The sequence below is a fragment of the Anabrus simplex genome, chromosome 1 (assembly GCF_040414725.1).
Source record: "Anabrus simplex isolate iqAnaSimp1 chromosome 1, ASM4041472v1, whole genome shotgun sequence".
NCBI lineage: Eukaryota > Metazoa > Arthropoda > Insecta > Orthoptera > Tettigoniidae > Anabrus > Anabrus simplex.
The window spans coordinates 526691026-526709292 of record NC_090265.1 but is presented as its reverse complement, the minus strand read 5'-3'; the positions used below and the strand labels follow the sequence as shown (position 1 = coordinate 526709292).

The window sequence follows — 18267 nt, the reverse complement described above, 5'->3', positions numbered from 1 at the left end:
GGCATACTCATAAGATGACAGGACATGCTGGTATAGACAAGGTTATAGGGACGATAATGGAGAAATTCACGTGGAATGGATTAAGAAGATCAGTAAGAAACATAGCGAAAACATGCGATGTGTGTCAGAGAGTAAAGCATAACAATTACACATGCGGACATAAACCGATCCCAATTATACCATCTAGAGCTCAGGAAATTTATGCAATAGATATTTTTGGAAAGTTGCCCACTGCTAGGAAGGGAAAGAAATATATACTAGTGGTTATCGATGTATTCTCTAAATATATTTCATTGCAAGCCATACAGAGAGCCAATACTAAACAAGTTTTACACGGCCTCATTAATAAGACATTTCCTGAAATGGGAAAACCTGAGAGGATCCTTACAGATAGAGGAACACAATTTACTTCAGTTATGTTCCGCGAACGAATAAGAAATGAGGGCATCAAACATACGTTATGTTCAGTTCGTCATCCAGCAGCTAATCCCGTAGAGAGATATATGAAGGAGATCGCTAAATTCGGGAGAATATATTGTAGTCAACAACATTGGAAATGGGTAGATATGCTAGATATCATAGCAGAAAGTTTAAACAACACGGTTAATCAATCAATTGCCCAAATTCCTAGTGTAGCCCATAAAAATGTTCACCCACAGAGAACATGGGACAGCATTTTCACTATGCAGCTAGAGAAAAAGCCAGATCCTCAAGAAATAAATCTAAAGATCCAGCAGAGACTCAAGGATCAGTCTCTAAAACGGTTAAGAAGGCTGCGGAATAAGAAGTTCCATCCACATTTCAAACAAGGAGATCTTGTTCTGGTTAAGACTGCACCAATATCAAATGCACCAGCAAAAATATGTGCTAAATTTCTGCCGTTATACAATGGTCCCTACAGAATCGAACGCGTACTTGGGAATAATGCGTACGAAATAGCAAGTTTAAGTGGCAAATATCGTAACGTACATAATGCATGCAATATCAAGTTGTACTTCCAAGAGAATCAGCAAATGTAATAAGAACTTAAGAGTCAAGAAAGTCTAAAGCCATTAAATGACCTACCATTGTGAAATGCGCAAAGAGGAAGGAATAAATATCTTTATTACGACCACTTGAATGAAGAAAAAGCAGCTGCCAAATACATGGTTACGGGTCATGTAAACAAATTAATGCAACTAGGACGTAATCGATATCAATCTGCTGATATTCGATAATCGAATAGATAATATCGCAATGGCAGGGAATATACGAGATGCAAAGTCACATTTGAGATTCAAGTTAACAATGAGAAAATATATCGTTACCAATATATTTTCTTCATGCCAGGGGGAGTAAATGTGCCCGTTCGCATCTCGTAGACCAACAACAAAATGGCGGCGTAGGAAGGTATGGCCCATGCGATCTACTAAGGCAATGAACTTCGTATCAATGCAACGTATAGGAGGCTATGTACGTCACGGAAAGGATAGGTTTCGAAGACAGTGCAGAACAGTAGAGGCTCATTTGAATTGTTTAAAAAAAAAATATAGCAGCGGGTGAATTGTTTAACGAGACTCTCAAAAAATTACTTCACGGAAACAAGACGCAGATACGAGCAGATCTACATATTCGAAGAATATAGTTACATATTGAAGAAGAATATTAATCATATACATTGAAGACAGCATACAATTAAAGTATTCATCGCTGTATGCAAGTAGAAGAGCCGAGAGAAAAATATAAATATATAAAATATTGGTGATATACGACGGATTTGGGCTAATAAGCAGCAACGTAACGATCGAAAGAATCGGAATTCACTTTTGTGAAATATTAAATATCTACATACGAGAAGATTATAATTTCCGTAGCAGTAAAAATAATAATTATTTACGGAGAAAATATTTCACAGAAAGAAAAACTTTGATGATTATTTTAAATAACAGAAAAATGCAGAATACTATGACTAATTACTGCCCACAAGGAATTCTTCTCATTGTCTACAGATACAAGATGATGACTGTCTGCTAATTCATCAAGATGGACTAAACTGGGGATATGAACCGTCGAACCAGATGACCAGCCGGAGAGTATTGGACAGGCCAACCAGTGGAGATGATGACGTTGGATGAGGATCGGCCAGCCTAAAGACCGGACGATATGGAGTGGTCTGACGAGCTATATGACCAGTAGATGACCATGAACGTCCAGCCCAGCCAGATATCCAGTTCCGATCTGAGGGTCTAGTAGCAACAGAAGGACGGAGCAACCACCAGACCAGATGTAGCAACTGACGAGCTAAGTCCATACTTTTCTATGGTAGAGTAGTTTCTTGCAATCTGCACCCTCAATCTATTTTGGCATGTGCTGAGAATTTGGTGATTTATGAAGTAATTAAGAACGCGTGTGTAATATAAGTAATGTGTGAAATACTTAAGATTTTAAGATTAGATGGAAGTGATGAGTTAGAATGATAATATGACATATACTGGATACCGCTCTAGCACATTGACAGTGGAACTAATATCCGATAAGAGAAAGGTGTGTTACTTGTGTAGAGCTAGAATCAATGAGTCTAAGTCACTAGTAAAAGTTCGATTAATCGCGTTTTACCTGAGTATAGTTTACGTCACGAAAGACCTGCGCAATACGATGACCATTGACAAATTAAGTATTCCTTTCGTCAGAGAATGTGGGCATATGAATTCATATTACTGTAATTAAAAATAGAGGTTATTGACTGCGTATTTTGCTAAGCAATTCGTGAATATTTAGTATATGGTTTTGGAGTTATGGCTATATGTATGCGGCTAAATGGAAGCCGATAGTATGTTAAAGTGACGACGGTATTGTACTGAAATGTGATTATATATTGATGAATGGTTTAAGTGAAGAGATTTAGTTATGTTCTACGAGAAGTGTAAGAATTGCTATTTGACGTGTTAATGATTTATTAGTAATATAAGGTGAGTTTATATGCCATGTTTGAAAATATACGTCAAGAAGAGAATTCCGCGCAGATGACCATTTTAAGGTAAGGTAAACATGAATTATGTAGAATTGTGTATCGTGACAGTGATATTGTGTTTGACTTGGGTGAATAACAGGTACTGCGTAAGAGAGAGTGTTCTTATATATGATGCAGTAGACTCATGATTGATTATATATCTAGTATTTCGGGGAGCGGTGATCTTACAGGTTGATATGAAATACCTGCATTCTATACTATCCATACACGTTCAGTAGCACGTATATAAATGAAATATTGAGACAGTGCAGATTTCAAGAGTACATTGAGCCACTAATAGATGAGTGTGTAGATTAGAAACTATTCGAAGTCTTAGTTAGATTTTATTTATTTCTACTCAGATAAATATGATTTTAACTTAGTATATAAAAATGACCAGTATTACAATGGTTAGTTAGGAGCCAGATATTGTAGGCACGAGGGTGGTATTGCTTTAGCTCGTAAGTCGTTACTTGTTCATACTTGAAAGATGTTACCTAACACTCGGAGTTCAAACCTATGAAAGACTTTAACTTATGAATAGAAGGTCGGTGAACACTGCCACAATTTAATACACGCGAAAGTGTATACTTGGGAAACATGTCTTATATGTTGTGAGGATAACTTTAATAATTAACAGAGCAGTATTTACAATATGAAAATTTTATTTGATTCCTTGAATGCTCAATGATCGTAAATATTATAAAAAAATGATGTAATACTTTCGGAACATGGCTACGAAGGTTCTCATGTGTATTTATTGGAATTTGAATTTTATTAATGAGAGAATGTTAGCATTTTTTTTTAAGTTCCACTATTTTATCTTAAATGAGCCAGCGCTGACTCTAACTTAATTTCAAATGATGAGATAATACGGAATTATTACTACCCAGATTTCACTATATTTTGAACATTAATTTTTCTCAATAAATAATCTTATATATTTTCTTTAGTATGTGACTGTGTTATGATTTCTGTTCTGGCAACGTTTAGAGTTAAGTTAGTTGATAAGTTTACTAGATGTAAGCAATTAATGTCTTCTCACAAATGAAATGCGAGATGCTTTTAAGTTATCGGTCGTAGTTCTCGTGCATACTGATACTTACATGTTGCGTAACCCAGCGGTCGGAATCTCTTCAGAAACCACGTTAAACAATTACATATAAAATCTCAGATTTTATGGGCGGAAAAAGGATACCCTGAGAAGAAATAATGAGCTACCGGGATAATCTTGCACTGACCGCTGCAGGAGCGGGTGCAATACAGTACAAGGGTTTTGTGACTGGAGTATCTTGGGCTCAACCAGACATGACTTCACAACATTGCTATCGCTGCAATACGAGGTTCAATAACCATACTCTGCAATAATCCATATAGCATCTAGTTGTACTAATTAATTTAAAAAAAATAGAATGAATTCCATCACCACACTACAATTGTAATCGGTTCGATCAATCGGCTAAAGCACATTGATCAGTTAACTAAGCAGGATACATGCTGAAGAAAAAGATGATGATGTACATAACACACAGTACATTCAATATTAAATGAAGTGTGCATAAATGAGTCTCCTTGAATATCTATAGGTTTTTTTTTCTATTAATCCAGAAGTTATAGCCTATAAATACCAATAAACCGGCATCCCTCTGATCTTGAGAAGGTCACATTACGTAGGTTGTACTGTACTGTCTTTTGAAGTTGATGTTAAGATCTCCTGAATCAGAACCTCAATACAATATGACCAAACTACTGAAAAACATGAAAAATATAGTTATTGGAAATTATAGTGAACTAAAAGTTCAGCTGGATGAGCAGTTAATGTTCCTGGCTCATATTTTGTAAAGGGGTGCTAGATTTAGATGAGGAACACTTATTACTTGGCTATCTATTTTGTCATAACCCAGTAACTTTTCAATTGTTTAATTAAAATGAACGGATTCCTAAATACCAGCAGCAAAGGTGAACTCTTTTGGACAGTTCCTATGGTTGAGTTAATTTTGTTGGGTAACAGTGAGTGTATCATCAGAGGTCTTTAACAGGCCAACAATGATAAGGAGTGCCTTTTTGCCCACCCAAACTCTACTACATTTGCTGGATGAAATCTATAAACTTGCAATCATGAGTCAGACATTCTACTAATGATCCACTGAGGTAGCTCATGAGACCAGAAATTTTAAGACACCCTCCCTCAAATAGCAGGAAAAAGTGTGGAGACAGTAAGAAGGAATGGATGAAGGATGGCTGCTATCTGTGCCAAATTCAAATCTTGTATTTCTAGAAATACATAAAGTCGTTTATAATGTAATTTATGCCAAGATAGTAATGAGTAAGAAACTTTAAGAGGTTGTGTGGGATGGTTTATAATAAAATAAAAAGAATCTATATTTAAGGGGAAAAAATCCCTTCTAATTCTTGCATAAGAGAATTGTTTACCAACCTATCTCAAAAATGGCTCTCATCAGTCGAGCAGCAGACTGGGTAACGTAGACCATGTCAGACATCAAAGCAAATCCTTCAAGCTTCAGTTGGGAGATGTATGCCTGAAGTAGCACGTTCACCTTTGCACTTGGCTCTTCAATACTTTCCTGAAAGTGAACAGAACAGTTAAATCTTTACATATTACAAACTCTGTGACTACACAACGTATATTTGAAGATCTTTCTCTAGCTGCACAAAGACTTCATAAAACAAATGTGCTGGAATTAAAAATGAAGGCCTCTCACTTTACAGTGTTTCAATTGGATGTTAAATAACTCCCTCACTGTTTCAAATCCAGGTCATGATTCACCAGGAATGACTAAAACAAAGCAACTTCATGAACTAGTGAAAAATGGTTCATTTAATCGGTTGATGTTTATATTTCATGTAGATTGTAATCACTACTACTACTAAATATAATTGTATTGAATAGGTGGACACACTAATTTTATTCAAGAAATAATTTTACTTGATGCTCTTCAACTGATTTTGCTGAAGATTGTCACATAGCATTAGATCTAATTTATTTTAAAACCTCCTGTCATATATATATATTTTTTTTTTAATGTGTAAAACTAACACAAATTATTACCTTGATAGGAATAGGTACTCTCTCCATTAACTTCTGCAATTCCAACTTCTCTTCTTCTCGTACAGTGATGTTTTTGAACTCTCCGGATAAGGAAAAGACACTGAAAAACAAGGTGATAAAACATACAGTACATGAAGGAAAGAAATTTTACGATACCAATATGACTTCAGTATTTTGGTAGTAAGGGGGGAGGGGAAAAACCACACACACATATACAGTAGAAGTCTGTTATAGCGAGAATTCATAATGGCGACAAATTTACTGGCTACGTTATATCCAATTTTTCATACAAGTCAGGAAAAACCCCATACACATTAAAATCGGTATGAAATGGCAATCAGTTTGTTCAAAACTTGCGTTTACACGGATGATATCCACACTACTGCTTAATCGTTTGTTATTTTTCAAAATTCGATACTACTTGAAAGTGTACATTTAATTTCATTCTGAAGAAATTATAGTATCACTCCAGAGACCTCTGTGGGAAACGTTCCCAGTTTTCTTCTTCATACAGCGTCACCTAACCTACCCGTATATCCTCCTCGTTACAAATTTAAATGGGAACAGCCATTCCAAAATTTAACTAGACACGAGAAAATATCAACTATCCTCTGAAATCAGTGGAGTACTCTGCCATATCTTGAAGTGTATCACATTCTTACGTAACTTCAATATATAACATTAAAATTAAGCGATCGTTTATTTCAGTCTTTATTTCTAACAAGTTAACAACTGCTATCAGCCACGTTATTTACGCATTTATTACCAAAACGTGTTATCCTCTTTCATTTTGAATTTTATTTTAGAGAACAATAATCTATAGGTATTACTAATCAACTCTGACATCACCTTTGAATGATATAGATGTTGATTCCCAAAGGGAATCTGAAATATTTGTTCCGAATGAGTAAATTTACAATACCAATATAAGTGGTCTGTTATTGGACATTATAAATTTTCCAGCTAACTCATTCCTGGTTGCCAGCGTTTCGCCCCCGTGTGCTAGGCTGGGTTCATCAGTTGGTACCTAGCACACCTATCAAGACGCTGGCTAGTGCATACCGTGGAGGCCACTGCGTAGGCTAATTGTAGCCACCGGCAGTGCCAATGCACTATGAGAGACTTTGTCTCATTACCAAATACTACTTGAAAGTGTACATTTAATTTCATTCTGAAGAAATTATAGTATCACTCCAGAGACCTCTGTGGGAAACGTTCCAGTTTTCTTCTTCAAACAGCGTCACCTTTATTCTCAAAGACTTGGCAACTACTGCTGCTCTTTCTTGGTTATACTCCATGTCTCAGAAAGTACTGGTTGAAAGATTGTATTGTAGATAATCATTTTTGCATTCCTTGTTAAAAACTTAGCACCTAATGTAGGGCTCATAGAGTATAATGCCTTTATCTGCACTCTTAATTCTAGCTTGGTGTTCTTGTTGCCTTCGGTTTTGCTCATCGATTAATACACCAAGGAATTTAAACTCCTCTACTCTTTTAAATATATATTTCCCAATCTTCAAAGGCAATCTGTCAACCTCCTCATGATGGCAGGAAACATAAGGAATACAATACATAATAATCAAATTATTTAACATCCCTTCAATTGCCCTAGATGTTAAATAACTCCCTCACTGCCATAATTCTTCACCAGGAATGATTAAAACAAAGTAACCTCACAAACTACTGAAAAATGATTCATCTAATCAAAGTTGATGAAAACTCTTGAACTGATTTTGCTGAAGATTGCCACATAGCATTAGATTAATTTATTTTATTTTAAAACCTCCTGTCATAAATTAAAAAAAAAAAGCTGTGGTGGAAGGAGTGGAAGTTACCCGATATGCCGCTGAGAAGCTACTTGTTCAGGGTAAGTGTTCACTGACTATGAAGAAAGCTCCTCTACGCTAGCATCCAGCACGCACTGGCACCAACATGGTGTGTCACTACAGATCCACTTCACAGACAGAATTGAATGTGACTCGTCCTAACTGTGACACTCCATCTCAGTCGTAGTGTATTTCACATTTGATCCCTCAACTGCGGATTACGCTAAATATAAATCTCCATTCTATCTCACTAGGCCAGCATCACAAAACAAAAACTTCGCCCCGATGTTCATGTTTTCAATGCCGACAATACCTCAGTTTAAAGTCTCATCAACCATTCTGACGCTGGTATTTTTTACATAGCATTCAAAGTTATCGAGAAGTTAACAAAACTCCATAAGAGAGTGATTCTAACCCCACAACATGTTCCCTGAAAACACCATTATCAACAAATAACAACAAATAACGGCCGTCATTGTTGCCATTCACAATGTACCATCTACTTAAGACCTTTCTTTTAAACAACACCAAAATTATGCCTAAACATTACGACACCCAATCAAATTTCCTTCCACGCCAGCCAAATTCACCGTTGCTTATGGAGCCATATTTATGAACCCGGGACTTCAATCAGACAGCTTTCAGTATGACTACTCTCATAATGGAGCCTCATTTGACAATCTCAAAAAACATTGGAATATTTTTCCTAGCTTTCCAAATAATTATGAACCGAGGTCAAACCACTGCTGCATATTACTGTGTAGTTGCCTTGCCAATACTGTGATCATCAACCAACGGCAAAAAATAATGTTATGCACACTGGTGCCAGACATTTTGTACCCTTTCTCCCCAAACTGCACCCATGTAAGTATGTCATTTTAAGCTTTGTAATTTCCCAACTTTTTAATGAGTAACGTCAATATTACTGTGTAGTTGCCCTGTCAATACTTGATCATCAACCAACGGCAAAAAATAATGTTATGCTTCCCATACTGCTTCCATGTAAATATATGTATAAGCTTTGTAATTTCCTAAATTTTCTAATTGAGTAGCGTCAATGATTCATGTCAGACCACCACTGCTTGACACTGTTAAAATGCCCTGTGGTTTTTACGCATTGGTGCCGACTACTGTATCTTTATTTTAGATGCCTCCATGTAAATATGTAATATAATCCTTTTAAACTCCATATTATTAATGAACATTGTTTTTCTCACTGAAATTTTAGTAATATTTTCCTAACATTTCTGATAGTGGAACGTCAATATTTCATACGGACCACTGCTGATGGACACTGTTAAATACCCTGTGGTTCTACCTATTGGTGCCAGTCACTTATCTTTCCCTTAAACTGCCCCCATGTAAATATGTTAAGTTAACCTTTGTAAGACATACCCTAACATTTTGACACTGTTATCCTTCATAACTGTCAATTTACAGCCAACGGCTGATATGTTGGTATCCATACTAACAATGAACATTGTTTTTCTCACTGACTATCTCTGTTGTAATATGTCAATATTATTTCTTAGTAATTACAATTTAATTACAAATCAGATAACTGATTTATGCCTTGAGGTAGTACTGTGACTGATGATGCCTTCAATGAAAGGCGAAATATGTCTCTTATGGAAATAAATTCCTAATTGTTTAAAATTTTAATGTATTGAATAGGTGATATTATAAACCAACTAGCATCCTACAGACATCCTATTTGACAATAGTTCAGATCCGATTATATTTAAGATGTACATATTTATTGTTATGATAACCAGGTTTGCGAGGATGCCGACATATGATTGATCTTGGTTGCGCATAATTATTATTATTAGTGTAACAATTCACTCCATTTCGATGCCCAATTTCACCACTCGATTAGGCGTTTTGTTATTTGGACGCCTAACTTTGGGCACTTCATGACTATTTTGTTACAATATACCAGTAACCAAATAACAAGGGAAGATTTTTAAAAAAGGAATGGACTTCACAATCATGTTGGGCATTTTAAAAATAATAAATAATATTTGCTTTACATCCCACTAACTACTCTTTTACGGTTTTCGGAGACGCCGAGGTGCCGGAATTTAGTCCCGCAGAAGTTCTTTTACGTGCCAGTAAATCTACCGACACGAGGCTGACGTATTTGAGCACCTTCAAATACCACCGGGCTGAGCCAGGATCGAACCTGCCAAGTGGGTCAGAAGGCCAGCGCCTTAACCGTCTGAGCCACTCAGCCCGGCGGGCATTCTTTTACATTCTTTTATCGGACGTCTTCTTCTTCAGATTTTGGCTTCACTTTGAACTGCAGGAAACACTTGATTTAGTGGTTTGTCTTTTCTACTCTCAGAAATATTTTCATCCTCTTTTCTGAGGTTCCTCCTCCTTTCTTCTGACCAGCTGTTCCTGGAAATCTTTCAATTAATTATTCGAAACACTGCTCAATTCCAGATCCTAAATTTTTCCATATCTTCTCTTGTCTCCTAAACCCATCTTGTGGTCATCTTTACTTTGGTGATGTATTTGACAATTCTTTTTGTCAGCATACGCTCACTTATTCTCATAAGGTGTCCATAAAATTTCAGTCTTCTCTTGTGCAGTCTGAAATCTTCTCTGCTTGCATGTGTAGAGCTTCATTTTCCTTTCTCACCAGATACCGTCCTAGGATCTTCCTTAAATTCTTTCTTTTTCTTCTCTAGCCCATCGATTTTCATTTTCGCATTCAGTATCGGTACTAGACAGAGCTTCTGCAAGAAAGCAATGTAGTTTCAGTGGTTAAATTACATTTAAAGAAAAAAATATTTTGAACTCATATAATTTATATAGTTTTGTAAGATTGTAATTATACATATTTCATTATTTTGATGTTTAGCCCAATTGTTGATAGTTTTAGTATGTCCCCAGACTTTCAGTTTTTGCATATTGTAAGTTTTGCTTCCACGGTTCTTTGAAAAATGGAGAATTGATGTTTCACTGTATAATATTAATGCAGGAATAAGTGAAAACTCTTCTTAGTCCTCTTCTTTGAGGTTTCCATATGCACAGTCCAGACAAGAGAAAACTGTGTGTTCCCTGCAAATAAAATTTGAACAGCGCACACATGTTTTGGTCTTTCTGTTCTTTTATCTTCTAAAGTAAGCACACATTCTTCAATATTGCAGTACTCTTTCAGCTGGTCTCAGTTCGTTGATGATCCCTAAAAATTTCCTGAAGCCTCAACCCGATGTCCCGGGGAATGCATGCCAGTGATAGACGACACTCCATGTATTCTCTGCGCAATTCTGCAGAAAGAGTCTTCAGAAACTGCCTTTGGGTCATCCTGTCAACATTTAACCCTTCTTGACCAAAACCAAACATACGGCTTTTTGCAGGTCTGTTTTCCATTTCTACACATATAGGTGGTATTTCCCATTTGTTTTTGCTTACAGTACTGGCTAATTTAAGTCAGTGATTCGTCAGCACACTCTGAGCAAGAGGAATGGACGTGTACCAGTATGGAATTGTTCTGCACCAGTAAGTAGAACAATCTGATGACTGCTTTCATCTCAACTCTATTAGCATTGAAAGGGTCCCTGCCTCATTAACACTGAACTTCTCTTGCCTGTGCAATCCTAGTATTAGTACAGGCAACAATCTGGTCCAGTGAATCATCTCGAAAAAATAGCATCCAATATTCTGAAGGTGAAGTGACATTTCTGGCTTGGTTTGTTAATCCAGGCAGGTGGGTACCAATATTATGCTGTCTGGTATGCTCACGGCCAGTGTTTGCTTTGTGGTGCATGTCCCATAGTGTAGTCTCTTCCGGTATACTGAGGAATACTGAAATGATCCACATTAATTTCTTCATCTTCAGAGTCAGCAGATTCCTCGTCGGTGATTTGGGTCACTATTCTTGACGACATCATCTGCTGCTTCTTTTGAATACAAGTATTCGTCATTTTCATTTTCCTCATCACCAAACAGATTTCTTTTAACTGCAACTCTTTTGAGTTTTTCATAATGTAATTTCTTTTTTTTTTAAATACTTTCAAGTAACCTGAGAATGTTTCCCGTTTCAACTGAGTTCATCTTGGTAACATAAATATTAGCACACAAGTACTTGTGCGCAGTCCAAATGACTACAATATTTGTTATGTAAGAGTGTGTGTGCATGGTCTAAAGTACCACAGTACAAAAAGACTTCATTCCCAGCGAGATTCCTGGCTAATCCACGACTACTGTAACAGCAGATTGCTTACTAATACTCCCATCATGGATATCGTGAAACTTTTCTGCCAAGGGCACAAGCAATGTCAGAAAGTAAAGGATCTAGCATGTGGTCTTTCCCCTGCAGCGTAGGTTACCATGGCTTAAAGAGTGCTGAACATTTTTTTAATGGCCATTTACAGTTACACAGTAGCCTTTATTGGGAAAGTAAGAGTGAAGACGGTAATTTCAATTGCTGAAAATGAAATTCGCCTTTGAAATCAGGTTCTAAACTATCACAGTCCCTCATGTGAATGAAGATATGAATCATCCAGGGATGTCACATACAATTAATAGCTGTCATTACCTGTAAAATTATGACTGACAATGATAGAATGTTAGCCTGTTATTGTACAATGATCATATACACGTGGGTTGGAACTTTCACTGTGGCAACGTTGTTGCTCAGCTGCCAGGCAAATGAACTAGATCCTCCTCCTTATACCATACATTACATACATACCCACCCTACCTCAGAGTGCATGGACTCCCCCTTCCCACAGTATATGCATTTGTAATGACACGGAGACCACCAAGCAGCGGTGCTGGATTACGATTCAATGTGCCCAAGTTTATCTATGCATAGAAGATTAATGCATGACTCTGGAATTAAACCATGTTATACTTTAATAACTATTCTCACACACGTTCATAATAAAATTTAAAGCAATTCCTGAATTATATTTACCCAAACTTGTACACAAGGTGTCAATATAAGAAAACTGAATAACCAGTAAACTTACCGAAAGAGTTCAATCTCACTAAGTGTAGGCTTCAGAAGTTGGTTGTATGTTAACATGGTGTCATGGGTACAATAATAATGACTTGCAATTCTGCCCAGCTCAGTAACCTAAAAATAAAATACTCTGTGTTATCATTTATACAGCAAATCAAGGCTAATTAACTTTTAAAGTGGACATAATAGACATTCTGTATTTACTAAAAATAGATTCATCTCACTTCATACCCAACCCTGTACAGCAGGGGTGCACAACTTAATGGTAGATTCCTAAACGAACCACATTATTCTCTTCCACCCCCTGCCCTTCCCTAACACACAATACATCCACACACGCAGGTGCCCCCTTCCAACTGACTGACCGATCACACGGCTAATCGACAATACAAGCAATAACCTGACACACAATACAAAACAAAGTGAGAAAGGTAAACAATACTTTGTAACTTTGGATCAACATGAAAAGTGTGGGAATATGCCCTTCTCTAATTGCTGTCAAAATAATTTCGATTTATTTTGGAATGCTAACACATAACTATACACTTCATTTAAAAGAATGCCTTTCCATTGTAATAGCTTATTCAAAATATTTAAATGTTGCGTTCAATCTGTGAGTATTGCTAAATCCCACATCCAGGTTTCATTCTCAAATTCTGCCATTTCTTTCTATTTCATGTTCATAAATATCCTTATTTCTTCACGAACATGAAAGAAGCATTTCAAAACGACTAAGCCAGTGTACCTTGCTATGATAAATTACACTGCCGTAATGACAATTTCAGCCAGAAATGACTGGAACTGCCGATGATTGAGTCCATATGATTGAATATAATTAACTGTAGATGTCACTGTGATCATCACATGTTGTAAATTTAATACTTTTCCATATAGCACTTGTTGATGAATAATGCAGTGTAATTCAAGAGGCATACCTATATTTCTGTTAGTAAACCTGTTTCTTATTCTTTCAATTAATCCAGTTTTTGTACCACTCATATTCCTTGCTCCATCTGTTATAGCTGCCATTCCATCCCATCCTAAAATGAGATCCTTCAATGTTTCACTCAGTTGGAAAAACAAATCCTCGCCTGTTGTATTTCCATGGATGATTCTTAAAAATACCAGCTCCTCAGTTATTTCACATGCTTTGTCAATGCCACAAATTAAAATTAAAAGTTGCGCTGTATCACGGACATCATTACTTTCATCTAAAGATAACAAAAAGCACTCGAATGAGTTTGATTTTTACAATTTACAAACTTCATCATATAGATTCGTATTGATACAGTTTAAATTAAGAACTAGTGTTAGGTTTAACGGTCCATCCAATCAATACACTTCACTTTACAAGTGAAAACACATTCAATATTAAAATATATTAAACATTCTTTGGTACATGTTTCGTCTAATTTTCTTCAGCCATAGCGTCTTCTAACAGATTAAGATACATCATTGTTGTTGTCTAATAATTTAAAAAATGGATGAACCCATGTCCTTTACAAATTGTTTGAGAATACACTAAAGACAATAAACACTATTTTTCATAAAATTTATCATGGTGACAAGAAAGCTGTATTTTGAAAGAAGCTGTGTACCATTTTATGCTATTTCAGAAAGCATCAAGAAAAAGATGTTAGAATGTTACCAAAAGACAAAATTCATCGTCTTTATTTTGATATTGTAAAATCTGTTTTATTTTGTTTTGACTTGAAAATTTGACTGAGTGTGATATTTAAAATTATCATTTTGGATGAGGACAAAGAAGAAGAAATTTTGGAAATTTGTCATATTATATACAATTGTTATCATTCTATTTTCTGTACATCAAGAACAGTGTCTTTTAATTTGGGAATGTGAACTCTGTAAATCATTCATGTAACTTTAGGGCTATTTAATTATTCTGCAAGTCCACTAAATTAATTTGGTTATTGTGTAAAATTTTGATGATGATGATGATGATGATGATGATGCTTGTTATTTTAAGGGGCCTAACATCTAGGTCATCGGCCTCCCCCTGCTACGCCAGCGTAGTAGGTTCATGGTGTGTAAAATTTTATAATGTAAATAACTGTGTAATTAGCATCTGGAGCATTTAAGGTAATAACTTGTGAGGTAGGGTGTACTGACACATGTAAGTGGTCTTTTCCAGTTGTTTCTTCATATCTGGTAATATACTGATTCAGCAAAAGGATTTCACTAGAAGCGCTCTGTGATAGGCCAGAATAACAGAGTTTCTTATTGGTGAATATAAGAGCCGCGAGTGTAATTCTCGTCCTCTAATTGGTTATCTCTTGATTGCCACATTTCCGGCTCCTGGCAACTTGGCCAGGGCCAAGCTTGTTTCCGTCGTCTTTGATTCGTGACCAGTGAAGGGAGCAGAGGTCCCCTCCGTCTGTCCGGTGATGAGACTACCAACCGTGCGAGGTGAGCACTGTTTGGTTCATGTTTTGGATTTTAACTTTTAAATGTAAATTCTTAATTTAAAATTTTTTTGTGCGCCGGAGTTTGCCCGGGGTGTCTTCCATTCGCTAATTTTTAACTTCAAGTGACTTAGCCCTCTTGGCTAGTCATACCCCCCTTGTTTTCGGAGGTAATCCCCTTTTCTTGATTTGAACATTCTAATCTAATGTAAATGTCACTTTGTTCTCACGTCTTTTAAGTAGTTTGTAATGTGTTTTCCCCTTGGGGATGTCTGCAGTAAATCTGTAGCAATTTAACGTACGCTACTTTGAAGCTATGCACCTTTTACTGAAGGGTTTTAGGAAAAGATGCAATCAAACTGGCCTCTGCGTTAAATTATATTATTTTGCAGCTTACTGTCATTTGTAAATGTCTCAAACAGGACCCTTTCTTATTTTCAGGTTTTAATTTTAATGTTGATTTAAATTTTTTTTTAAAAATGTAAATACCCTGCCATCATCTAAAATTCAATAACTGTAAATACTGTTTCTAGGAGAACCAAGGTAGAAATGTTTTTTGTATCATTTGTGCGTCAGCACATATATTGTAATATGCTGTTTTGAATTTATTTGTACCTTAACAATCAGTAAATTTGAGTGTTCAGAAAGAAATCACTGTTAATCTCGTTTTCCTCACAACGAACTACCTTCACAGACCTCGTATGGTTCCCAGCCTGCTTCCGATCTCCTTTCTTTTAGTCGTCATGTTGGTTAACCTGGTATTTATATCTCGATGCTGTTTATGCAGTCTTAATCGTGTGTGAGTGTTCTATTTAACTTCATCAAATCTCATGAAGTTTAAATTTTCTTAATTATGTTTTTTATTATTATTATTATTATTATTTTTGATGCTGTGTAATCCGTAGTGGTTACAAAATTGTCCATCACTTTCTTGTAAAAGTTCTTCGCATGTTAAAATTTGAAAGAAATTTCTTTAAAATATGACATGCAGTGCTGGTAGCCGGTAGCTTCAGTGTACTGACTGAGGGAGATTTGATGTCTAGCCTTGGAATAGGAAAATGGGACCTTAGCCACATCAGAATATTCATCATCATCATCATCATCATCATTTCTTCACTCCAGCAAGCCGGGTGCGGTTGTGTACAAGCCTCCTCCAGTCTGTCCTATCCGTCCACAGATGATGCTCATGTATGCGACACCAGTTCACATCTCTAATTTCAAGGTCCTACAATATCTGTTTTTCCCAAATATCACGAGGTCTTCCTCTTGGTCTCTTTCCAGGAACATTGTGGTCAAAGTATGTTCGAGGAGTCCTGTGAGAGTCCATTCATGTGACCATAACATTGCAACCTCTTCACTTCTAGAGTCTCCAGCAAGCTTCTTTCCAATCCAAGCTATTGCCGGATATCCACATTCCTTATTTTATCCATTTTTGTTTTTTGTAGACAAGATTGGAGGAACTTCCTTTCTGTTGCCTGAAGATGACTCTTTGTTGGTCCAGTAAGTGTTGCTGCTTCTAGGCCATACGTCAATATAGGTACTAGATATATTTTGTACAAGCTGATCTTGGAAACTAACGGAAATGTTTCATCCCGAAGTATTTGACGTACAGCGTGATATAATTTGGAAGCTTTCTGTACTCTGTTGCTAATCTCTTGATGTATGGTATTGTCTGATGACAGGACACTACCTAAATACTGGATGTTGTCTACAATATCCATCTCCTCATCTCCAATTCTTAGATGAACAGTTGGAGAGTTTCTATTCATCACCAAGCCAACTATCTGCATTGCATTTTGCTGATTTTGAGACCTAAGGTTGTAAAAGCTTCATCCCAGAGATCTAGTCTAGTTTGTACTTCCGCTTCTGTCTCACCCCATACCATTACATCATCAGCAAAAACCAGGGCATTAGTTGTTGGATCCTTTCTTTTAACCGCTTTTAAAACTTCATCCATTATGATTATGAAGAGAAGTGGTGAAAGACAACTTCCTTGCTGGACTCCACTCTTCGTTTTGAACCAACCTGACCTTCCATCCTGGACCTGGACACAACAGTTGGTTTCATCATATAATCGTACTCGTGCTATGATGTCAACGGGCACTTTCTTATGTCTCAAACATTCCCATACAGTATATGCCTGTGTGGTACATGGTCATATTCTTTCTCGATGTCCAGAAAAACAGTTATAAGTATTTTACCTTTCTTGCAATACTTCTCATAGAGCATTCTGGTGGCAAAAATGAGGTCTATAGCTGATCTATGAGGTCTAAATCCGTGTTGTTCCTCCTCAAGTGCAGGTTCAACATATTTTCTAATCCTGCTCTCAAGGATGGATTCGTAGATTTTGAGGCCATGTGACAGCAGAGTTGTACCTCTGTAGTTGGTACATTTTTTTCTATCACCTTTTTTCAACAATGGGATGATGACTCCTTGCTTCCAGTCATTGGGTATTACATTCTCTTTCCAGATTCTATTTAGTACCCTGTACATCCACTGTTGTCCAACCTCTCCTAGTGCTTTGATCATCTCAACACTTAATTCATCTGATCCAGCTGATGTATTGTTTTTCAGCTTAGATATTGCTGTCTCTACTTCCAACCATGTCAGACTAGTGGTATTTATGCTGCCAAAATCATAAGGTTCGTCGTCTAATGGAGTGACATTTTCATAACAGTTCAGCAAAGTTTCAAAGTGCCTTTGGAACTCCTGTAATATTTTGGTCTTATCCCTAGTCACCTCACCATTAGGAAGTTCTACAGATTGGATAGTTTCATTTTGAGTTCTTCCATTCTCAACAATACTGTATAAAAGTTTTTTATTTCCATCCTGCGTCATTTTGGTAGCCAGATCTTCCTAGAATTTCTGCTTTTCAGCTACAACCAACTGTTTGACCTGTAACTTTTTCTTTCTGTAAAGTGACAGCTTCACCTCTATTGCATGTTGTTCTCACCGTGTTCTTGCTTGATATAAGGATCTTC

General features: G+C 36.5%; 1 protein-coding gene across 1 annotated transcript in view; it reads right to left on the bottom strand.

Moving 5' to 3' along the window:
• The window catches only part of Brr2 (U5 small nuclear ribonucleoprotein l(3)72Ab), a 226235-nt gene that overhangs the window by 53895 nt on the left and 154073 nt on the right, over positions 1-18267 (bottom strand). The window contains exons 18-20 of the mRNA XM_067135469.2: positions 12871-12977; positions 6060-6159; positions 5427-5574 (exon numbers count right to left, since the gene is read on the bottom strand). Coding sequence (XP_066991570.1) covers positions 5427-5574; positions 6060-6159; positions 12871-12977 — 355 coding nt within the window. The remainder of the gene's footprint in view (positions 1-5426; positions 5575-6059; positions 6160-12870; positions 12978-18267) is intronic.